The 22,533-nt window shown below is 32.1% G+C and overlaps 1 protein-coding gene across 11 annotated transcripts in view; it reads left to right on the top strand.

Moving 5' to 3' along the window:
- ENAH (ENAH actin regulator) overlaps nt 1–22,533 on the top strand; it is a 124,214-nt gene that overhangs the window by 83,687 nt on the left and 17,994 nt on the right. For 10 of the 11 annotated variants that reach the window (XM_051993389.1, XM_051993391.1, XM_051993392.1 and 7 more), the window contains 2 exons: nt 5,533–5,617; nt 22,109–22,389. In XM_051993389.1, the coding sequence (XP_051849349.1) occupies nt 5,533–5,617; nt 22,109–22,389 (366 nt within the window). Of the gene's footprint in view, nt 1–5,532; nt 5,618–11,965; nt 12,055–22,108; nt 22,390–22,533 lie in introns of those variants that run through there. The other variant, XM_051993394.1, reaches the window with a different exon arrangement.

The raw sequence follows: 22,533 nt of genomic DNA, 5'->3' as shown, positions 1-22,533 counted from the left end.
ATGACAAAAATTTTATTTGCTTAATTTTTTGAATATGTATGGAATTCTCCATTAATGTCCCATTTAATTACCATGTGATGATAATGGAGGTAACCTTAATTTCTTGACTATGCCAGTTGAGCATAAACTCTGTCCAAGCCAATCATGTTTAGAATGACTTCAAAATCAAATGATAGACTGTACTTCTGTTATTTAAGGATTAGCCCAGGTAATTTTAGAGAGATTTATCATCAGATTTGATTATGTAGGCAACCAGGTTTTTTTGGTCTTCGAAATTCTGCAACAATTATAGAAAATTTCAAAATATCTTAAGGGGAAGGAATATCCACCCCAATGAAAAACTTGAAGTACTGTGCATATTGAAGTGAATAAACTATAGTATAATTACTTAATTTGTCTAAAGGACCAAAATAGTATTATTAGGGGGATTCGGTATGAGATGTTAACAAAAGAATAATTTTTGACAATTGAAAGACAAAAAAATTTAAGAGATTTTCTATAATGAACCCAATTGCTGACGTCGTCCTTCCTTCTGAAGGAAGCCTAATGTGACCAAAATGTATCATAGGAAGAATACCATATTAATGCAATTAATAGATTGCTATACTTAATAAGAAATAATCTGGAAATTTCATGAGTTGCTTTGGTAAAGAATAGTAGGAAATTTTTGGTATCGCTTCTACTGTGCATTAGTTTTAGCGATTATCACAAGCCCCAGGATAGGTTTATATGTGCTTTAAAAAAAAAAAAAATGTCTGTTATAGTATTCTATGGGAAGGTAAAAACAAAAGAACAAGATACAATTCATATAATATCAAAAACAAAGAGCATTCCTTCATTAATCTCTTTTCCTCATTAATTTTCTGTTAGATCATACTAATAAGAGGCTTTTATACTTTAAAATTGCCATTATAATTATAAATTTCATTATGAGAGCATAGATTTTTTTAAGAGGCATCATAATTATTCCTTCTTCTTAAAATATATGTTGATAGGCAAAACCAAAGTTCAAGTGATCATTTCTCTACTGTTAAAGAGATTTGATATCATTGCTTTGCTTTTTAAATTTTTAGATACTTTAAATATTCTGGGACATGTAATTAACCTTCCTCACAGTCTCTTTCTTCTTCTTTGAGTTTTACAATGACGATGATACTTTAGAAAAAATAATGATGAGTTAATTAAGCATTTATAGTTTTAACTATTCTCTGTGGGTACCACATGTTTTAGGGTCCCCAGCTTTATTTTGAGTTGAACAGAAGGCTAATAGTAACTTTAAAAAAATAAATAGTCTCATTAAAGAAAAAGATACACAGTTATGTTTTGATTATATTTCCTTCGATATGTTCATCTTTTTCAATCTTGTTCTTTTAATACTTTAAGAATGCTTATATTACAGTAGACAGTAGATACAAAATGCTTTGTTCTCTCAGTACTTAAATTTGACAGCAAGACATATGGTAAATTAAAAAAAAAAAAACCCAACACAGTACATGTAGGATTTTTTCTAAATTCTAAGACTTTGAGTGAAAAGCATTCAGATTAACTATGAGATTTTCCAGTTTATAGCCTTAGAAGTCATTGAATGATTTTTTATTTTTGATAGAAGTCTTCTTATGGGAAAAAAAAAATTACTAGAACAAATTAGAAAAGAGTTGTGAGCAATTTTGTTTTCATATTTTTTCATAATTTTCAAGGGTTCTTGCATAAAATGTAGTAAATTTAGTTTTTATGAAGGATGAATTCATTCACAAAGTTTTGTTGTATTTTTTCCTAGAATCAGAAGCAGTTTTTTTTTTATTTTCTCCAAAGATAATTTTACATGTCCATTTTTATCCCAATGAAAATAAATTTCCCTTTACTTAAAATTCAGTCCTATGAGTTTTACTTGGTAGTTTTTTTAAGTAAGAATTTCATGTTTAATACATGATAGACTTTACTTCCCCCCCAAAAAAAAAATTGAGTAAAAATGATAAGATTGAACCTAGCCTTTGTTGGTAATGTGATTTCTATATAGGAAATATGAATTAATGTACCTTTAAAAGTTTAGGACGCGTCCTGTTGCAGATACATATTAAAGGAATATGTTTCTTTGGAACCACCTTTCACATTTTCTTTTTTCAGGTTGCATTCAATATGTGATGTGCAATTGAAAGACCTAGTTGTTCACAACCATTTTGAGACAATGTCTTTAATATTCACATATTTAGTTTTTGCTCATTTTTAAAAGAACTCTAGAATTTGGATAATTTTGGTGCTGAAGACCTAAAAACTATTTAATGGATGAAAGAAAACAAAAGTTTAGTGATCTTTAATCTTCCAGTTTTCTTTTTGTTCTTTTACATAAATGCCTTTTCCGATATCAAGTAACCTGATATTCATGAATTTTTTAGTATAAGAAACCAAATCCTGATGGAAAGAAATAATAATTTAACCATATTAGGATGTTTTAGACCTATTTTCATAAGAAAAATGCAAAATATTGATAATTATTGCTTTGACATTTGTGAATGTAGGAAGAGTTATGTGAAAACTTTGTAGGTTGTTAAAATTTATAGGGCTAGTTAGAAATTTTCAATACTAAAACCTAAACTCATGAAATTATGTTTGTAAAAAACAGTTTTGTAATATTTTAAGCTTTTAGGTAGAAGAAATTTGCATTATATCAGTTTTGCTGATCTATTTATTTTAAAGGTAATTTCTTTTTGAAAAAGTATATAATATTTGGTAAATATCAAGTTATTAAAGTCAAGCTATTTTTAATAGACCAACCTTACTGAACTTTTGGATTACCACATTAGTTTGTAAAAACAATAACCACCAAATAATTATTCATTTTGTGGTCTTATTAGTTCAAAACCTTAAGTTAGTTTACCAGAATGTTTATTCAGATTATTTAAATGTTTGGTTTTGTTTTTTAGCAGCCTTAAATAAAATGTTCAAGAGTTTTGTGTACTAATTAGGGTTTACTACATACTTTTGGAAAGTATTTTTAGTCTTTAATTTTTCAAAATATACTTTGATATGTGGTGTAGTGAGAAAACATTCAACTTAGATTGAAGACCTGAGTTCCAGAATGATTGATCTCTGTATATCCATGGACAAGGCTCATAATAAGGCACTACAGAATTCACAGGGATGTAGTGAAACAAAGTACTATGTAAATGTTAAAGTGCTATAGAAGTATGAATTAATATTGTTATTCTCAGAATTGTCAAATAATTGCATTTTGGAATTGGAAAAATAATTTGACAGTTTGACATTTGTCTTTTAGAAATTAGAAACCTGAGCTCAGATTCATAACAAACATCCCCAAAAGTCACAGAACCTAAGTAATGAGGGTTAGGACCAAGACCCAGGTCTCCTAATTCCCTAGCCCAGTGTTCAAGTTGTTTCTATTTTAAATTCTATTACTTAAATACTTTGTACATGCCACAAATTAGAACACATTTTCTTCCCTATATATGCTCTTAAGAACATTCCTGCCAATATGTCAGAAAGTTTGGCCCTCTTTTTAAGAATTTTTCTGATGGACTAATAAATGGTTTTGCATTTAAAATTAATAAAAAGAAAAACAGGTATTAGAAATAAAATGCTACTTAAAACTATTTAACCTGTAAAAAATGACCACTTTGTAAAACTCATAACAGTATGCATTTTCATATTAAATTTATACTAAAGATTATTCTTAAACACTCTTGAAAGTAGGTTAATCACATTGATGATGTTAGTTATTAAACCTAATTGCCTATTTGGAATAGCTAATAGAGGCCTGGATATGTACCAACTTTTCATAAAGACTTTTAAAAAAAAATGTTTCTTAAATTTACCCATGGACTTGAATCTGCTTTTCTAAGCCCCAAAACTTGTTGTACCTATTGTTCTCCCATTTTAGAGTTAATAATACAAGATATTAACATAATAGTAACAGACTATATTTGTAGTTTTATTAGTGGGGGTGTGTGTTGAGAATGAGAGTGAGTGTGTGTGTGTATAGTTTATTTTAAGATGCTTCCACTGTTTCTGTATTCCAGCCTACAAAATTGTTCAGCTATTCATAGTGTGCTATTTAGGTGAGAATAGCATTTTTATTTATTTATTTTTTTTGAGAATGGTAGATTTTAAATATTTTTTAGTTTTAAGATTCAAAATGGGCTACTTTTGGTAATTTAGAGAAATCCATCACTAAATTTATGTTAGCTGATTGCTCTGTAATTTTTAAGAAAATTCAAATTATTTTATTTCAAATAATTATTCAAAGTTCATTGTATAAGTAGGAAAATAGAATTTTGGTAAATAGTCATCCTTTGCTGCTGGATCTATTAGTTCAGAATTCTAGTGAATTTGATCCTTTCAATTATAAAATCTTAAGTCTAGCTATTACCCCTGACATTTAATCCTTTTAACTTTCAGATCATAAAAATTTAATTAGTACTTTAGTTGCTTTTCAGAAGATCTCAATGCCTTTATTGATAAATATCTTACTATTTTTATTGTTGAATATCTTACCCATTTGGTGGTTTTGGCACATTGAGTTTAAGTATTTTCATATTTTTCATATTTCTTTTACTGGACTAAGTTTCAAGATTGAAATGTTTTGATTCCTAAATATGATATATAGAAATATTTTCAATATTTATTGATCTTATATTTAAAAACTTTAAATTTATTTTACTATTTTCATTGCCACTAATTTGAGGAGTACTTTTATAGTTTGCAGTAGAAATTGCCCCAATAATTGCTGGAGCTGGTTAATTAAAGATAGACTTGGAGCATTAGAATATCTAGCAAAAGCTGTGGACCTATATAAAAGCTTATTGGTAGCTATGAAGGGTGCTCTATACACAGAAGTCCTTGAAGATTTTCTGCATTAAAAATCCAGATAACCAGGTTAATTAGAATGGTTAATTTAGTATCCATTTTATTCAGTGCCAGAAATGCTGAGCCATTGAGTTGAAAAGTCATTTTTTCAGTTGGCCAACAAATTTGTAATGCATCCTTAAATTTGTAGAAACGTCATAAATCAGTATAGTAACAAGGTTCTCATGCTCTTTCTCTCCTGTTTTTCATTTCCAGTGTTCTATTTAGGTGAGTTTTCAATTCTAATTTTTCCTTTTGAGTCTCCTTATACCCTTTTCATCTCTCCCCCTTCCCTCCTCAACCATGAATAAATACTTCAAAGATAATGTTTCTTCATTGTCTTAAAGAATGTCCAGTTCAGGCTCCTCTTCAGATTGTCATTGAATACTTGTTTTATTCTTATGCTCTTCATGTGTAAATTTTTATTTTTTCTTTATTCCTGAAGTTTTTTCCATTTGTTTCAAGTAAGTCTTCTGGAAATAATGACAGTATTTTGTTGCAGTCTTCTTTTATTTGCTGTGTGTTTATGAAGCTTCTATTTTGTTTTGCTACAAAAGGAGATACATTTGTAAATATTTGTGGTGATTTTGTATTATTTTTCTGATTTAGTGATTTTATTAACTCTAATCTAAAAGTGATACTCATTTATAACCTCGTTTTTCCCTTTCATAGGTCCTACATTGCCTAGACAAAATTCACAACTGCCTTCCCAAGTGCAGAATGGTCCATCACAAGAAGAATTGGAAATTCAAAGAAGGTAAATTCATAGGTGGAATTTGTAATTTTTTGTCATACATACTACCATTGAAGAATTGCAATGTAGTGAAGTCCTAATGTTGACTTTCTGAATGTGATACATTTTTTGAATGTGGTACGTTGACTATTTAAATGTAGTAGATACAAGTTGTCTTGTCTATTTTTCTTTAAAAAATTTTATTATTATCAAAAAGTTTGCTATTAACTTGGAGTTATTATATATATGAACTCCATAGTATGTGTGAGGTACTATAGAAACAACCATAAGACATGGTCGAAAATCTCAAGGAATCTATCTCTACGTGGTAGGTCAGATAAAACTGACTAGTTTTAACAAGTCACTAGTAAAAGTAATAATGTTATGAGAATTCAGAGAAGGGAACTACTACGATAAGTTCAATTTGTTTAAAAAAAATTCATCATAAGCTGATAGAGCTTGCCCTACATTTAGTTTTTTAGATAACAAGAAAGTATATTATATAGTATATAGAAGTATATAGTGTGAAAACTGGTAAGGGCAATGTTGTGGTTTTAGAAGGTGATTGGTTTAAGTTCTTATAGTGATTAGTATATGAATAATGAAAGAATTATAAGATGGAAAGTGTGGCTGGACCAGGTATCTTGCGACAAGACTGTAGAGAGTATCAGGCTAAGGATTTTGCATTTGTCTTTGTATTTGGCTATATATTCAAGTTCATTATTCCCCAAATTCCCCTTTACTCTTGCCAGATGCATTTTGGCTACCAGTTAAAAAGTACAGATTAGCATAAAATGACACCATCGTAGTTCACCATCAAAATGAGGAATATGCAAACAATCTGAGTCCAGAGACCAAAGCTGAGATTTTGTATATGTAAATGTTGGGCCAAATAAACCAGGTACAAAGCAAATTCAAAATATAACTTGTGTTGAGGAATTATTCTTTAGAAATTCAGACAAAAAGGAGGTTACAAGCAGAGATAGCATTGTAACTGGATATGAGAAAATAGCTGAGATAGAGAATCTAGAAATAGCCTCTCAGGATATGATATAGCAACAAAGGTATGACCAGTGATCCTAGGACCTTGCTCTTGCATTTGGTTTAAACATCCTTTCGATGTATTCATATAAGAAGTGGAAAATGTGTGCTGCTCCTTAGAAGATAATAGATCTCTGCAGGTACTTCTGTGTAGGGATTGCAGCTTAGGCAATGCACTTGATTCCTGTGGAGAAACCTCAATTTATTTTCCTCCTGTACATCTGTACCAAGGTCAGATGAATCTTGTACTTTCCATTGGTCAAAAGTGTTTTTTTTTTTTTTTTAATGCTTTTTATTTACAAAGCATATGCATGGGTAATTTTTCCAACATTGACCTTTGCAAAACCTTTTGTTCCAAATTTTCCCCTCCTTCCCCCAGCCCCCTCCTATAGCTGGCAGGTAATTCAATACATTTTAAATATGTTGAAATATTTGTTAAATCCAATATATGTATACATATTTATATAGTTATCTTGCTGCACAAGAGAAATCAGATCAAGAAGAAAAAGAAGAAAAACTGAAAAAGAAAACAAAATGCAAGTCAAAAGTTTTTAATAGCTATACAATACCTACAGAATATATCATTTTGGCCAAAAGTATTTATCAAGTTCTTATGTACAAAGAATTGATTTAGTTAAGTATCAGCATAGAGTTGTACAAGATGCCTTATTGGATGGAAAAAAGGTTGGAAATAAGGGCACTGATTTGCTGTCAAGGTTTGAGCTAGAAAGATTACAAAGGAAGAATGACCCACAACAGTTACTCCAGAAGAGAAAGAGGACTGATGAAAAAAATAAAATAGAACAAAAAAAATCCTGATCTTAGAACATAATATTTTTTCAACTCATAAGTTCTAGGGAAATTGGTTTGTTAAAATGGCAACTGGATAGTGAAAGACATCAAGGAATTTGGATCATGGTAAGGGAAGCTTTTTTTTTTTCCTGGGAATTTTAACAAAAATTGGAAATTATCCAGGGATTCTTAACCTCAAACATTTTTTTTATCTAATTGCAAGATTTCTCCTTAATTGATTTATGTGGTGACAAAATGTGTGTGTAGCGGGGGAAGATGCATGGGTCATCGGATGGGAAGAGAAAGGATAAGAAAAAGAGGGAAAGGAAAAAAAAAGAAGTGAACATAGGACATACTATGGTATTTCATTGATCAAAAAAATTTGTTTTTTGAGGAAAGAGGCTTGTTTTGAGGAATGGTTCAAGTTCTGGTTTTCAACACACTCAGTTTAAGGTTTCATTTGGGTAGTTAACTGGATGACAAGAGTGAATTTGGAGACAAAAGGAGAGCAGAACAAGAGATATAGGTTTGTACATATTCTAAGTAGAAGTGGTAATTGAAGGTGTAAGATTACACACAGACAGACAGACAGACACACACACACACACACACACACACTAAAAAAAATTACACAAAGGCTAAATAAACTTTTGGAACATTCACAATTAAGAATGAAAAAAGGGAGTCAAGTTAGAAAAATAAGATGATCAGCATAGTGTATTATAAACGTCAGAAAGTAATGTTTGTTTTTAAACATTGTTGGCATAATTCTTTTCAGAAAAGTAAAATTTCAGGATGATGATTAAACTTGTACATATTTCCTATTAGAATTTTGTACTCTCCTTTTTGCTGAGAGTTGGGAGTTTTCTGTTATTTCTAAAAATGGGTTATTTAGTAAATTAACAATATCATCATCTTTTTCTTTTGAACTATCATTGCTTTATTTATCTTTGTTCCATTGCAAATTGGACTAGATGGACTTTGCTGAATAGAGAATATGTTAATGATGAATTAAGGGAACACTTCCAGATAATGTACATTTCTGAATGTATCATTCCCTCACCACCTCCAAGAAAGGGCAGCTTTATAACAAAGAATAAAGAAGAAGTATAGAAACAAAATTCAATAAAACTAACCAACTTATCAGAATATTTGATATTATATGCAGATTTTATTCCTGTAGTCCCCCACTTTTTTTTTTTTTGCCCTCCACTTTTTTAAACAAGATTGGGAGGTACCTTATATCTCTTTAGAACTAGTATTAGTTAGTAGTAGTATAATTTCATGACTTTTGGGTTTGATTATTTTATTCTTTCTGTTTGCATTGCTGTAGTCGTGTATATGTTATGTTCTTTGTTCCGTGGTTCATCTGTCTTCGAATGCTTCTCCATTCATCATTTTCATTATTTTTTACAACATATTCCATTTTTTTTATTTGCCATAACTTTTTTTTAGCCATTCTTCTGCTGGCATTTGGTGAGCAGCTGTTTTGTGTCTAGTTATTTGCTACTTAACTACAAATGAGTTTGGTTTTTTTTTTGGGGGGGGGGGAGTTGTTGTTATTGTTGTTAACTCCCCCCCCCCAAAAAAAAAACCCAAACTCATTGTTGTTAGGTATTGTGATTTTTGCATTCATTACATTTTTTTTTATTATTTTACAAGTTGTGAGATAGTGAGGCCTAATGAATTGTATCTTGGATTGCCATGCAAGAATAATAAGTCTAAAACCACTGAATCCTGACAAATCTCTTATGTGACTTTAGTTAAACTTTTTGGACTGTAGATTGTAGATGGTTTTCAATTTTCTCTATTAAGGAATGATATATTGAGGGATGATCATGATTATTCCTAACTGTATAATTTTCTTTTGATGATGATTTTTTTTGTTCGTTTATTTAACAAGCAAAAGGATTGCCATTAAAAAAATGTTGAATTGTTCTTTGCCTTTTGTTCTCAAAACTAATGACATAAGGATGACAAACTATTTGTTGCATAAGTTGAATTTGAGGAAGGCAGTTCTGTGCAAAGTCATCAGCCTTGCTCTGTTCTCCATAGTCTTTGAAGTCCAGAGTTGAGATAGAGGTTAAGATGACTGGCAATGGCCCAGGATGCAGGGGGTGATCTTGACCAAAAGATGGAACTCCAAGTCTTGGTCCTGCTACTAATTAGCCCCATAATCTTAACCCAAGTGGACTGTCAAAGTTCTCATCTCTTAATTTAAATAGGGACCTTTTTCAACCTTAACTATAATGCAGAGTAGAGTGTGAAGTGAAAGTCTGTGTCATTACTTGGGGGGTAGGAAGGGAAGGGGGCAGGATCAAAGAAAAGAGGATGTATGTGTATACACATGTGCATATGAGCTTAGGTGGTGCTGTGAATAGAGCTCTGTACTCAGTCAGAAAGACTTATGTTCAAATTTGGCCTTATAACTTCTTTGTACTTTAGTTTCTTCAAGTATAAAATCAAAATAATAATTTTATTTCTCAAGGTTGTAAGGCTCAAGTGAAATAATATTGTAAAATTCTCTGCAAATCTTTGCATTGTGTAATAGCCAACTATTTTTACAAAACTTTTGAGTAAAAATTGAATAGAAGATGCTTTGGTTGAGGGAGGAATAGATTCTGCCTTGGACAAACAGCTTCAGCGTTCTGGGCATTGAGTAACTCCTTTGACTATAGTTAAGTAGTCCACATAGACTGCGGATTTATGAATTAGCAGATGACACCTGAAGCAGATCAAAGCATTTTGATCTGCTATTGGAGTAATGGCAGTTTGTTGTTTTCAGTCAGTAGATACCTCATATTAATCCTTAATTTATTCCCAACTTCTTTAGCTATATTGATCTCTTCTTTCTGAACTCCAAAGAAGTCAGTTCACAGTAAAGTATTACATAAAGTTGAATAACTTCTTTGCCGTTACTCCAATAGCATTTTGATCTGCTTCAGGTGTGATGCAAAGATTTACAAAGAATTTTGCTAAGAACAGTTCCTGACATCTGGTGCTTTAATAAATGTAGTCATGTTCTCAGTCTAACTAAAACAATCTTCTGTAAAGCATGTAGTTTCCCAAACTGTTTATATTGGTAATTATAGCCATGACATGCTCCATAAAGAAGATTCCTTTGGATGATATTGATTACAATTTTCAGATTTCATAGAACTACCTGGCTAAGGGTAACCTGACTAACCACAGGGTGGTTAGCTCTGGGGGGGCTGGGATTCAGAAAGATCTGAGAGCAAATGTGTCCTTAGACACGGACCATATGACCCCAGAAAAGTCACTTTACCTCTGCTTGTTGTAGCTTCCTTAACTGCAGTTCCCTCCCTATCATAGCAGCTACCTTCCAGAATTGTTTTAAGTACCCAATGAGATGCTGTTCGTGAAGTGCTTAGTATAAAGGAGGTGCTTAATAAATTTGCCTCCTATTCCCATTGATATTATAACCATGAGGCATTGAGTCATAATCAAATAATATTTGTCTTAAGTTGGATATAATTTGGGTCAACTCTTTCTTTTGTAGTTGAGCAAAGTGAGGCTAGAGAAATGGCCCTCCTAAAAACCCATCAGAGCTTGGATGCCAGACTCAAAATTAATTTAACCTAGAGCTTACTCTGCTTTGAAGTTGGACAACATTCCAAAGTCATGATTGTGTGACGAGGAAGACAGAAGGAGGTGGAAACTTTTGTAGAAATCATTTAAAAAAAATATTTTTGTGGGTTATTCGTAAAAGGGTAAGATGGTGGGCATATGACGTTGAGGGAAGTAGAGAGAGAAGGAGGGGGCCTGACCAAATACTGTTTATAGTGCTTTAAAATTTATTGAAAAGATACTTTGTTTATGTAGCATAGTATAATTTTCCAACAGTGGCTGTTTTTCTTTCATTTTCTTTTCTTTTCTTTTCTTTTTTTTTTTTTGAGACTATGAAAATTTTTACAACTGTATGAAAACATTGGAATTATATTTCTGAATACAAAATAGCTTTGTTCTTCCTGTCTTTTTAATGTATTTGAGAAATCATTGAACTTGACTAATGGATGAATGTTCTATTAAACTTTCTGAATTAGCAGAGATAACAAATACATATAAAAGTGTATTGCCAAAGACAAAAGCTTTGGCTTCACGAATACAAAGAGCTCTTTTGTGAGGGAATTCTGTTTACCATTGCTTGTTTCCACCACATTCTTAAGATTTCCCTAGTGTACCCAGAGATTGTATGCCTTGCTCAATCAGTATATGTTATAACAGCACTTAAAGCCAAATCTTCCTGGCTCTCTAACCAGCTCTGTAACATGATTCTGAACAGGCTGCTAGATATGATATAGCTTTCCAGTGTAACAGTTAATGTCATACTTTAGAGCTCTATTCACATTATTAATCTTGTTTCTTTTGTAGGCTAAGAAATGTGAGTCAGCGCCTATTAACTAGAATATTATGTCAGTGTGAGCAGAATGCTTAGTAAATATCTATAAATAGTTTATAAATCACACTACTGTGTACAGGAGTTATAAAAGGGAAATACTTACCTTAAACATAGGAAGAAAGTTAAGGAGAGTTGGAACAATGAAAGTCTACAAACCTCCACTTGTCCTTCAGAGGCACAGTGGACCAATGGTTGACCGTCTTCTCTTGTGAGTACTGTTTTCTTTTGATAGAGAAAAACGTTGAAACGTTGAAACTTAATATTTTTATAATTTTGTATGGATTCATAAGTATTCACTTAAAAATATGAAGACTAGCTCTAGCACTAGTACTAGACTTTTATTTGATGGTGCCATCTCTTTAGTTTTCAAACTGTTATTCTGAGGGTTTTTTTTAAAAATCAGTAATAAATAAATAAATAATAAACAAATGAACTCACAACATTTTTTTCAGCTCTTGTTTTTAGCCAAATTTGTTTTAAAAATCAGGAGATGGGACACTTAATACATAAAATTAAAATCTTAAGTAATTTGATTAATGGAAGTCATTGTCTCTTGCAGATGAAGTGCTTAATGTTAAAGAGCTGATGTGTTTATTCAGTCATCCACTTTATTTAAATATTTAGAATTTATATTTTGCTTTCTTTTTTAATAGATAAAATCCTGATTCTAGAAGTATAGAATAGTTTTTGATTTTCACAGAATATTTACCAATAATAAAGATTGATATAGATCATTGGTTCAGACTAAAAACAGTATTCATGACTACCTACTCTTAGTATTTTGTAGGATTCAGCACTACATATTTGATTTCTACCTTAAATGACAGCAAATGGAAGGCATTTGAAGACAGCAGATTTTTATTACTAGTCTCTCTTTAAATTAAAAAATATTGGAATCTTATAAGGAAAATTTTAAGGATATCTTACTATCAAGGGTTATATTGCAAAAATATTTTGTTGTTGGCATTGTTATTTATTAAAATGTATATGTAGTGCTGGAAACTTTTCAAAATGCTTTCTACAAGTGATTTGAAAAGACTTGTTTCTTAGGAACAATATTTGGACAATTTATGAATAATATTTGGAAGGAGTCATCCATGACTCTTTATTCTCATTCTCCATATTCAGTCAGTGTTCAAGTCCTGTCATTTTAACCTTTATGACATTTCTTACATAGACCTTTTCTTTTCTGCTTTTACAACCTAATAGTCTATTGAAATTGTCGATAGTAATATTGCATTTTTTTTTTTATCTCCTTGCCTCAGGTCTCTCCCAGTTCCTTTTTGTCCTCTATGTAGCTGTCAAATTGATTTAGCTAAGTTGCTCATCTAACTATTATCACCCCCTTTCTCCTCCCTCCCTCCCTCCGCAGTTCAGTAAGCTATAGTAGCTTCTTAATGCCTCCAGTATCAAATATGAAATCCTCTGTTAATGGTCACAGCTCATTGTAACTTGGTCCCTTCCTTCATTTCCAGCCTTTTTGTACTTTATTTTGACCATGTAATCTGTGATCAGTGATCAGCAAGGAAACTGACTCCTTGCTATTCCTCAAACAAGACATTCCATCTCCTATAGCCAATTTCATTCATAGTTCCCCATAATGAATTGTTCTCCTCCCTCTTCTCTATTTCTTAGCTTTCCTGGCTTCCTTCAAGACCCAGTTAAAATCTCACCTTTTATAGGAATCCTTTCTCAATTGCATTTTATTCTAGTGCTTTCTAGTTGGTTATTTCTAATTAATCCTATAGCACAACTCATTGTGCATGTCTGTTTATGGCTCTCCCATTTAATTGTGAACTCCTGGAGGGTAGTGATTGCCTTTTGTCTCTTTATTCACAGAGCTTAGTACAGTGCCCACATAGTAGGTACTTGATAAATTTTAGGTAACTGTCACTTAAAGGATTTCAGTTCTTGAAGCTGAAAGAGTATTTAAAAATGTGTGTGAAAACCTTAAGCATAATCTTTTTATGGATGATGGGAAACAATATAAACTTCAAGTTTATATGAGTGGGAATTACAAACTATCTCTATTTGGCTTTCTTTTTGTTGTTGTTCAGTCATTATAGTTGTTTCTGAGTCTTTCTAACCCCATTTTTTCTTGGCAAAGATACGTGAGTGATTTGCCATCTTTCTCCAGCTCATTTTACAGATGAGGAAATTGAAGCAAGTAGAGTTAAGTGACTTGCCCAGTATTACGCTGGACCAGATTTGAACTTGGGAAGAAGAGTTAACAAAATATGTTAATCTTTGCTGCTTTCCTTTGAGGTAGGCAGACAGTTGATTACCGTTCCAGGCAGAATTTTATTTCTGTGGCGTAGATAAATGAGTTAATCGGTAATTGGATTAAAAATCTGATTTTGTCACTAGTTTGAAACTCCTTGTACCATTGGAGAGAATATGCACACCAGTATCTTATTGTCTCATCATCCTTATCAAAACCTCTCACAGTGTAGGTTTCTCCATTCTTCTTCCTCTACACACACTTTCTTGGACCATATCAGCTCTGTATAGATGAGTCCAAGATCTGTAGATTTATTTCTCATCTTTCTCCTTTAGTTTAATAGTGATCTTTTGGACTTTTCCAAACTAGATGTAGGGAAGTTCCAAAGTGAGCCCTTTCTTCTTCAACTTGCCTTCTTCAGAACTTCCTTGTTTCTGTCCATGGTGCTACCATTATCTCAGCCTAAAGATACACTCAGTTTAGTAACAATGGATGAGATATACATACTTTCTCTCTGTCAACCACGCTAAAATGTGTTACTTCTTTTTGTCATCTTTGCCAATATGGTGGCTATGGGATAGAATCTCAGAGTTAGCTTTGGCTTGCAGTTCTTTAAATATTATGGATTAGGAGCATTTTAAAGAATGTTTATGTAGCTAATATAGATTTTTTTTTCCCCTTTGAAAACTGCTTGTTTTTTTATGCTGCTTCTTGAATCAAAATCATTGTTGGTAATATGTTACAGCCTACTTAACACCCACCATGAGGATTCCTTTGACTTACCTGAAATTTTTATTCTGATTTGCAAAGTGTTTCCTCTCAAATTTTTTTTAAGGGTATAACAAGCATTATCCCCATTTTATGATAAAAATGAGACTTGGGTACTTTGTGACTTGCCCATTGTCATATAGCTAGTTAGTATTACTGATGAGAGGTAAAAATTTGAAAGTAATTTTTATAGAAATCATTGTTAAGTGTATGAAAGTAGATAAGAGCTCTGAGAAAAAAATTATAAAGGGAAAAAGGCTCAGGACAGGGTTTCAGGAAAGTAGGTGGGAAGAATAAACAAAAGGAGCAGTGGAATAGAAAAAGGTGGTAAGTAAGGCATTCTCTAGTGTCAGATGCATTGGGCTTAAAACCTTTGAGAAAAGAGTTTCTGTAAGTTGATAGTGTGAAGCCAGCCATTCATATGCATCACTACACATACCTTCATTCTGTGCCATGAACATTATTAAATAACATATATATATATATATATATATATATATAGTTAAAGGGATAAAGTAATTTCTATTTGGAGAAGTCATTGAAGAATGGAGGTGATATTTGAGTTTGGGTTTATAATGGTAATCATAATTAGCATTTATATAATGTTTTTAAAATTTGCAAAGTGTTATCTGATCCTTAAAACAATCTGGTGACATAGGTGCTGTTATTATCCACCTTCTATAGAAGAGAGAACTGAGAATTTATGTGTCTTGCTCAGGGTCACAATAAATGTTGTTATTACTAAATTATAGGTTCTTTAATGAAAATTCCTTTGTATGTCTCTTCTCTACATGATTTTTATCAAGTATCTAATAATTGTTCATGGCAGAGAATAAATTAACATTTAAAAGATGTTAATAAATTAGTGAAATGGTGGCAATATCCCACAAGTAACATCTCTTACTAAAAAAACAGTATTTTTAAGTGAAAAATATTTAGTTCTTTACTGTAGAATTTTTACATGTATTTTTCCTCATTTGCATTTTTGAAGCCACTTTTTAAAAAACACTTATTCTTTATAAAAGCAACATATGTTTTAAGGGTTTCTCCTCTTCCCCCTCCCTCCATTCCCATTGTATTTTTGTCATTCTGTTAAGTTTGTACCAGCTGATTTAGACTCATTTAGATAGTCTACAGGCTATCTTCTCTTTTGTTAATAATATTTCTCTTTATTTGCTCTTATGCTCAAAGTTTTTAACTGAATTTTTTTCTCCCTGGATTTTTGGTTAATTTTCATTTCCACCTCTTTCCCCTATTGCTTACTTTCTGTCGCTTTCCTCTTTGATATTGGATCCGTAGGATATGTCTGTATCTCAAAACTCTCTCAGCCTCCTCCCACCCTGGAGAATTCATTTTTCACTGTCTTTAGTCTCTGAATCAAGTGTCTGGTATAGGGATAGAATTAGTTTCAATTTGGATACATGACACTCTTCTGGTTTGTTCTGGCCCCTCTTTCTCCCTTCCCTCCCTTCCCTCAACACTCTGTATGGTAACACAGAAGGAGTATAGTTCAATTCTGTAGTAAATCCATGGAGAAAGTAATTAAATATAATTCTGATTTTACAGAGGTTTGAGAATTTGATCCTCTTGAGGATCAAAGAAAGTGCCTAGTTTTTCATCTTGTCATTGTAATTGTCATTTTAACTATGCCTGATTAAAAAATTGAGGTCAGTTGTTATACCATTATTCAATTATTATTAGAGCTCAGCCCAGGTCAATTCTAGTATTTAATTTTTGTTCTTCCATTAAGAAAATGTTAGGACTTAATAGAACTGTTTATGAACAGACTGAATACTTAAGTACTTGTTTGATTCAGTCATATAAAATTAGAAAGTGGTATTTCCTTACTGAAATTTACTTTTAAATTTTGCTTTAATAAAAACTCTAGAGAATACAAAAATCCAAGGCTTTAAATTTGGATGTGTTTAAATATAGTTTTTTCTTTTAAACTATTACTGCCTCTGATTGCCACGGTGTTTATTTTATTACTTAATTTTTATATGCCTTATATGACTTTTTTTCCCCCTCTCCCAGCTTCTTTTATAGTATGGCCAATTTTTGAAAATTCTTGTAAGAATGACAAAGTTGACCTTGTAAATTTCACAGTCAATATATCATAATATCGCATATCAATATATTATAGCCTTCTTTTGCTAAACAATAGTCCTTTATGTTTTCCCTTTTGTCATCTATTAATCTTATCCTCATTACTGTCACCTATAAATACTTCCCATTTTCTAAAAAATTTTCATAAAGCCAATAGTAGATGGTAAGTGTTCTATAATGCTTATTTTCTTCCCTTCCTTTTTCCTCTCCTTTTCCCTTTAATGGGATACAACTGCTGGAGTTATAGTAACAATTCTAGTGTTTTTGGTTTTTAAGATAAGTTTAACCTCTCTGGTTACATAAACAGGGTCTAAATAACAAGATCAGACTATAGACATTGAGAGAAAGAAATTTGAATTAATGGGATCTCTAAGCTGTTTTCTTTGCTTGAAAAAATACTTTTGCAATTCTGTGTAATTCTACCATTACCTTTGAGTGTTATCAGTTCTCATGCATCATTACATCTCTTCTCTGATCTATTAAGGTTAATTCTAATCATATTTTATCAAATCTACCAGCTTTTATGATGGCATACCTAGAGAACCCCAGAGATTCTACTAAAAAGCTATTAGAAATAACTCATAATTTTAGCAAAGTAGCAGGATACAAAATAAATCCCCATAAATCCTCAGCATTTTTATAAATCACCAACAAAAGTCAACAGCAAGAGATACAAAGAGAAATCCCATTCAGAATAACTGTTGATAGCATAAAATATTTGGGAATCTATCTACCAAAGGAAAGTCAGGAATTATATGAGCAAAATTACAAAAACCTTTCCACACAAATAAAGTCAGACTTAAATAATTGGAAAAATATTACGTGCTCTTGGATAGGCCGAGCGAATATAATAAAGATGACAATACTCCCTAAACTAATCTATTTATTTAGTGCTATACTAATCAGACTTCCAAGAAAATATTTTAATGATCTAGGAAAAATAACAACAAAATTCATATGGAACAATTAAAAGTCAAGAATCTCAAGGGAATTAATGAAAAAAAAATCAAATGAAGGTGGCCTAGCTGTACCTGATCTAAACTTATATTGTAAAGCAGCAGTCACCAAAACCATTTGGTATTGGTTAAGAAATAGATTAGTTGATCAGTGGAAAACGTTAGGTTCACAAGACAGAATAGTCAACTATAGCTATCTAGTGTTTGACAAACCCAAAGATCCTAACTTTTGGGATAAGAATTCATTATTTGATAAAAAACTGCTGGGATAACTGTAAATTAGTATGTCAGAAATTAGGCATGGACCCACACTTAACACCATATACCAAGATAAGATCAAAATGGGTCCATGACCTAGGCATAAAGAACGAGATTATAAATAAATTAGAGGAACGTAGGATAGTTTATCTCTCAGACTTGTGGAAGAGAAAGAAATTTGTGACCAAAGATGAACTAGAGACCATTACTGATCACAAAATAGAAAATTTTGATTACATCAAATTAAAAATCCTTTGTACAAACAAAACTAATGCAAACAAGATTAAAAGGGAAGCAACAAACTGGGAAAACATCTTCACAGTTAAAGGTTCTGATAAAGGCCTCATTTCCAAAATATATAGAGAACTGACTCAAATTTATAAGAAATCAAGCCATTCTCCAAATGATAAATGGTCAAAGGATATGAACAAACAATTTTCAGATGATGAAATTGAAACTATTACCATTCATATGAAAAAGTGTTCCAAATTACTATTGATCAGAGAAATGCAAATTAAGACAACTCTGAGATACCACTACACACCTGTCAGATTGGCTAAGACGACAGGAAAAAATAATGATGAATGTTGGAGGGGATGCGGGAAAACTGGGACACTGATGCATTGTTGGTGGAGTTGTGAACGAATCCAACCATTCTGGAGAGCAATCTGGAATTATGCCTAAAAAGTTATCTAACTGGTACATACCCTTTGATCCAGCAGTGTTACTTCTGGGCTTATATCCCAAAGAAATACTAAAGAAGGGAAAGGGACCTGTGTGTGCCAAAATGTTTGTAGCAGCCCTGTTTGTAGTGGCTAGAAACTGGAAATTGAATGGATGCCCATCAATTGGAGAATGGCTGGGTAAATTGTGGTATATGAATGTTATGGAATATTATTGTTCTGTAAGAAATGACCAGCAGGATGAATACAGAGAGGCTTGGAAAGACTTACATGAACTGATGCTAAGTGAAATGAATAGAACCAGGAAATCATTATACACTTCAACAATGATATTGTATGAGGATGAATTCTGATGGAAGTGGATTTCTTTGACAAAGAGGCCTGACTCAGTTTCAATTGATAAATGATGGACAGAAGCAGCTACATCCAAAGAAAGAACACTGGGAAATGAATGTGAACTATTTGCATTTTTGTTTTTCTTCCCGGGTTATTTTTACCTTCTGAATCCAATTCTTCCTGTGCAACAAGAGAACTGTTCGGTTCTGCAAACATATATTGTATCTAGGATATACTGCAAAATATCACACATATATAGGACTGCTTGCCATCTAGAGGAGGAGGTGGAGGGAGGGAGGGGAAAAATCGGAACAGAAGCGAAGTGCAAGGGATAATGTTGTAAAAAAAAAAAAAAAAAAAATTACCCTGGCATGGATTCTGTCAATATAAAGTTATTTAAATAAAATAAAATATATAATTAATAAATAAATGACAAAACAAAACAAAAAAAAAAAAACAAATCTACCAGCTTTAATGTCTTTATAATTATCTTAAATGAATTAAAACATAATATACTAAAATATTTTGGGGGGCCTTCTTAATAACTTATTGCTATTGTTTCTCTTTTAATTATTAAAGACCTCCCAGGTTGCTTCCAAGAAAGAAAAAGCTTGAGGATTAACTTGATTTTTTTTTTCCTTGTTTTTGCAAGGCAATTAGGGTTAAGGGACTTGCCCTCCAGGATCATACAGCTAGTAAGTGTCAAGTGTCTGTGGGTGGATTTGAACTCAGGCCCTCCTAACTCCAAGGCAGATGCTATATCCATTGTGCCTCATAGCTGCCCCTCCCTCCCCTTTTTTTAATAATAGCCTTTTATTTTCAAAATATATGAAAAGACAGTTTTCAGCATTCACCTTTGCAGAATCTTATGTTCCAAATTTTTCTCCCTTCTTTCCCTTCATTCCCTCCCCTAGATGACATGTTTTGTTTTTTAAAAGAAAAATGTTAGGATTTTTTAAAAATGTGAGTCATATCATTAGTATTTGTTTTGTATATATTTTGCTGATTTTTGACTTAATCTGATATTAAAAATCTGTCACAAATTAAATTGACTCTTGGAAGAAAATTCCAGTAATTAATCTTATAATGATCTCAAGATTCTCAATTTTCTTGCATTGTTTTTTGGGTTTTACTGACAAAAAGTTCATGTTGTGTAGTGGATTAGTACTATAGAATATGTAGTATAATTTTTTGGGGGGTGTTAGTTGCAAAGCTATTTCATTATATTAAGCTTCCTGTGTTTGCAAAGGCCCATTAAAAAAAAAATTCACATTGTATTGTTTGTGTATAATAAAGAGACTGTTAGATATAATCAATGTGGATCTTCTAGGAAGAACCAGAATAAAAGAAGGAATTGTACATGATAAACTCCATGTGAGTTGTGATTGTTTTATTCTTTGTTTACATAGCCCCTTTGTCTAACTGTCTGATAGATATTTAAATTATATCACTAAATACATATATGTATACATGCATACATATTTTCATCTGATAAAATATAATACTTTATTTTACCTGCTAGATGTTGTATTCATTCTAATTATGTCATGATAAATCACCAGACATACTACTGTGGTCCAGTAACTTTAATGGGATATGAAAACCAAAAGTTACACAGATTTTGCTCAAAACTTATTTTATTAGGGATTCAGGAAGTATGTATTTAGTGTGGAAAGGCACTAGAGATTGGGGGAATATGGAAAGACTAAATATAGAGAGTAATTGGATTTGAGTTCTTTGTTTTAAAAAATGAGGGATTCTATGAGATAAAAATAATTAGTATTCATAAAATATTTAAATGTTTGCAAAGGAATTCTTGAGATAGAATAATAACCAGCATTCACATAATACTTAAAAGTTTGCAAAATTCATAAAATATCAGAAGTATCACAAATACCTTATTTCATCTGTCAACTCTGGGAGTAAGTGCTATCTTTATTGTTAGCCCTATTTTACAAATCAGGAAACTGAGGCAAAGAAAGTTTAACTTAAGGCTTACATAGCTAGTAAGTATTGTCTGAAGCTTAATTTGAACGAAAGTCTTCTGGAATCCAGGGCATGCTTTCCAAGTGTGAATGATGGGAGATGAATTGCTGATTGTAAACTGAGAGAAGTTTGATAGAAGACAGGGTTTGTTCATGTGAGTTAGGGTAAGAGATGATCAAAGGCAGCCAGAGCTAGTATGCTTGCATATCAAGGAAAAAATAAGGAAGTCCTCTAGCACATTTGATATACCCACACCCACACCCCTGTAGTGAATTTCTAGATGGATGATGAGTTCTTATCTGCATTGTTTGTGTGAACTTCCAAAATCATGATGTAGGAGATCAGTTTGAATTCAGAGAAAGACTTTTTCTTGGGAAAGGAAGTAAAATAAAATAAAAGAGGAGAAGAGAGGCAGAGGCATGTACAATTTTGTGAATAATGCATCCTATGCATGATAAAAAGTAAATAGAAATTCTCCCAAGTTATGAGCTTGGTTGTTTCCTTGATTATTACAGTTTTGAATTTCAGACAGTTATAAGACCTTAATTCAAATATGGGACTTCACATACTTGTTAGCTTTATGGTGTTAGACAAGTTGTTTGACATGTCTCTCAGGGTTGTTATAAGGGTCAAATGATAAAATATTTGTAAAATGCTTCCTTTTCTTCCTGCCTCTTTCTCTCCCTCCTCCCCTTCTTTTTCTTCCATCCATCTCCCTTTTCTTCCCTGTTATTCCCTCTCCTCTCCCCTTCTCTATCTAGAACTCATTCACAGAATAATCATCTAATCAAAATGGTGGAAAATCTTGTATTTTTGGTGGAGTATTATTGTCTTCACTTTTCTTCCATTTTCTCCCTCTTCAGTCTGTTGTCAGGTAGTCCTATAACTAATCATCAGCTTTATGTGGTAGATTCCTGTTTTCACTTTTTTTTCCTTTTTTTTTCCCAGGCAACTGCAAGAACAGCAGCGCCAAAAGGAAATGGAACGGGAGAGAATGGAGCGTGAAAGAATTGAACGAGAGAGGTTGGAGAGAGAGAGGTTAGAAAGGGAAAGAATTGAAAGGGAAAGAATGGAGCAAGAACAGCTTGAAAGAGAGCGGCAAGAACGCCTAGAACGAGAAAGGCAAGATCGAGAGAGGCTTGAACGGGAAAGACAAGAAAGAGAGCGGCAAGAACAGTTAGAAAGGGAACAGTTGGAATGGGAAAGAGAGAGAAGAATATCAAATGCTGGTAAGAAGCCTATTCTTTGGGACTTGAGATTTTTGGGTTTTTTATTCAAAATTAATTTGGGAATAAATAGCATGAAATCTAGAGTTTTTAAAAATACAAATGAATTTAAGCATCATTTTATTATTATTATTATTCCTTTTGTGT

The sequence above is a fragment of the Antechinus flavipes genome, chromosome 4, assembly GCF_016432865.1.
Source record: "Antechinus flavipes isolate AdamAnt ecotype Samford, QLD, Australia chromosome 4, AdamAnt_v2, whole genome shotgun sequence".
Classification (NCBI taxonomy): Eukaryota; Metazoa; Chordata; class Mammalia; order Dasyuromorphia; family Dasyuridae; genus Antechinus; species Antechinus flavipes.
The sequence above is the reverse complement of the archived record's forward strand: the minus strand, read 5'-3'. Positions and strand labels throughout refer to the sequence as shown.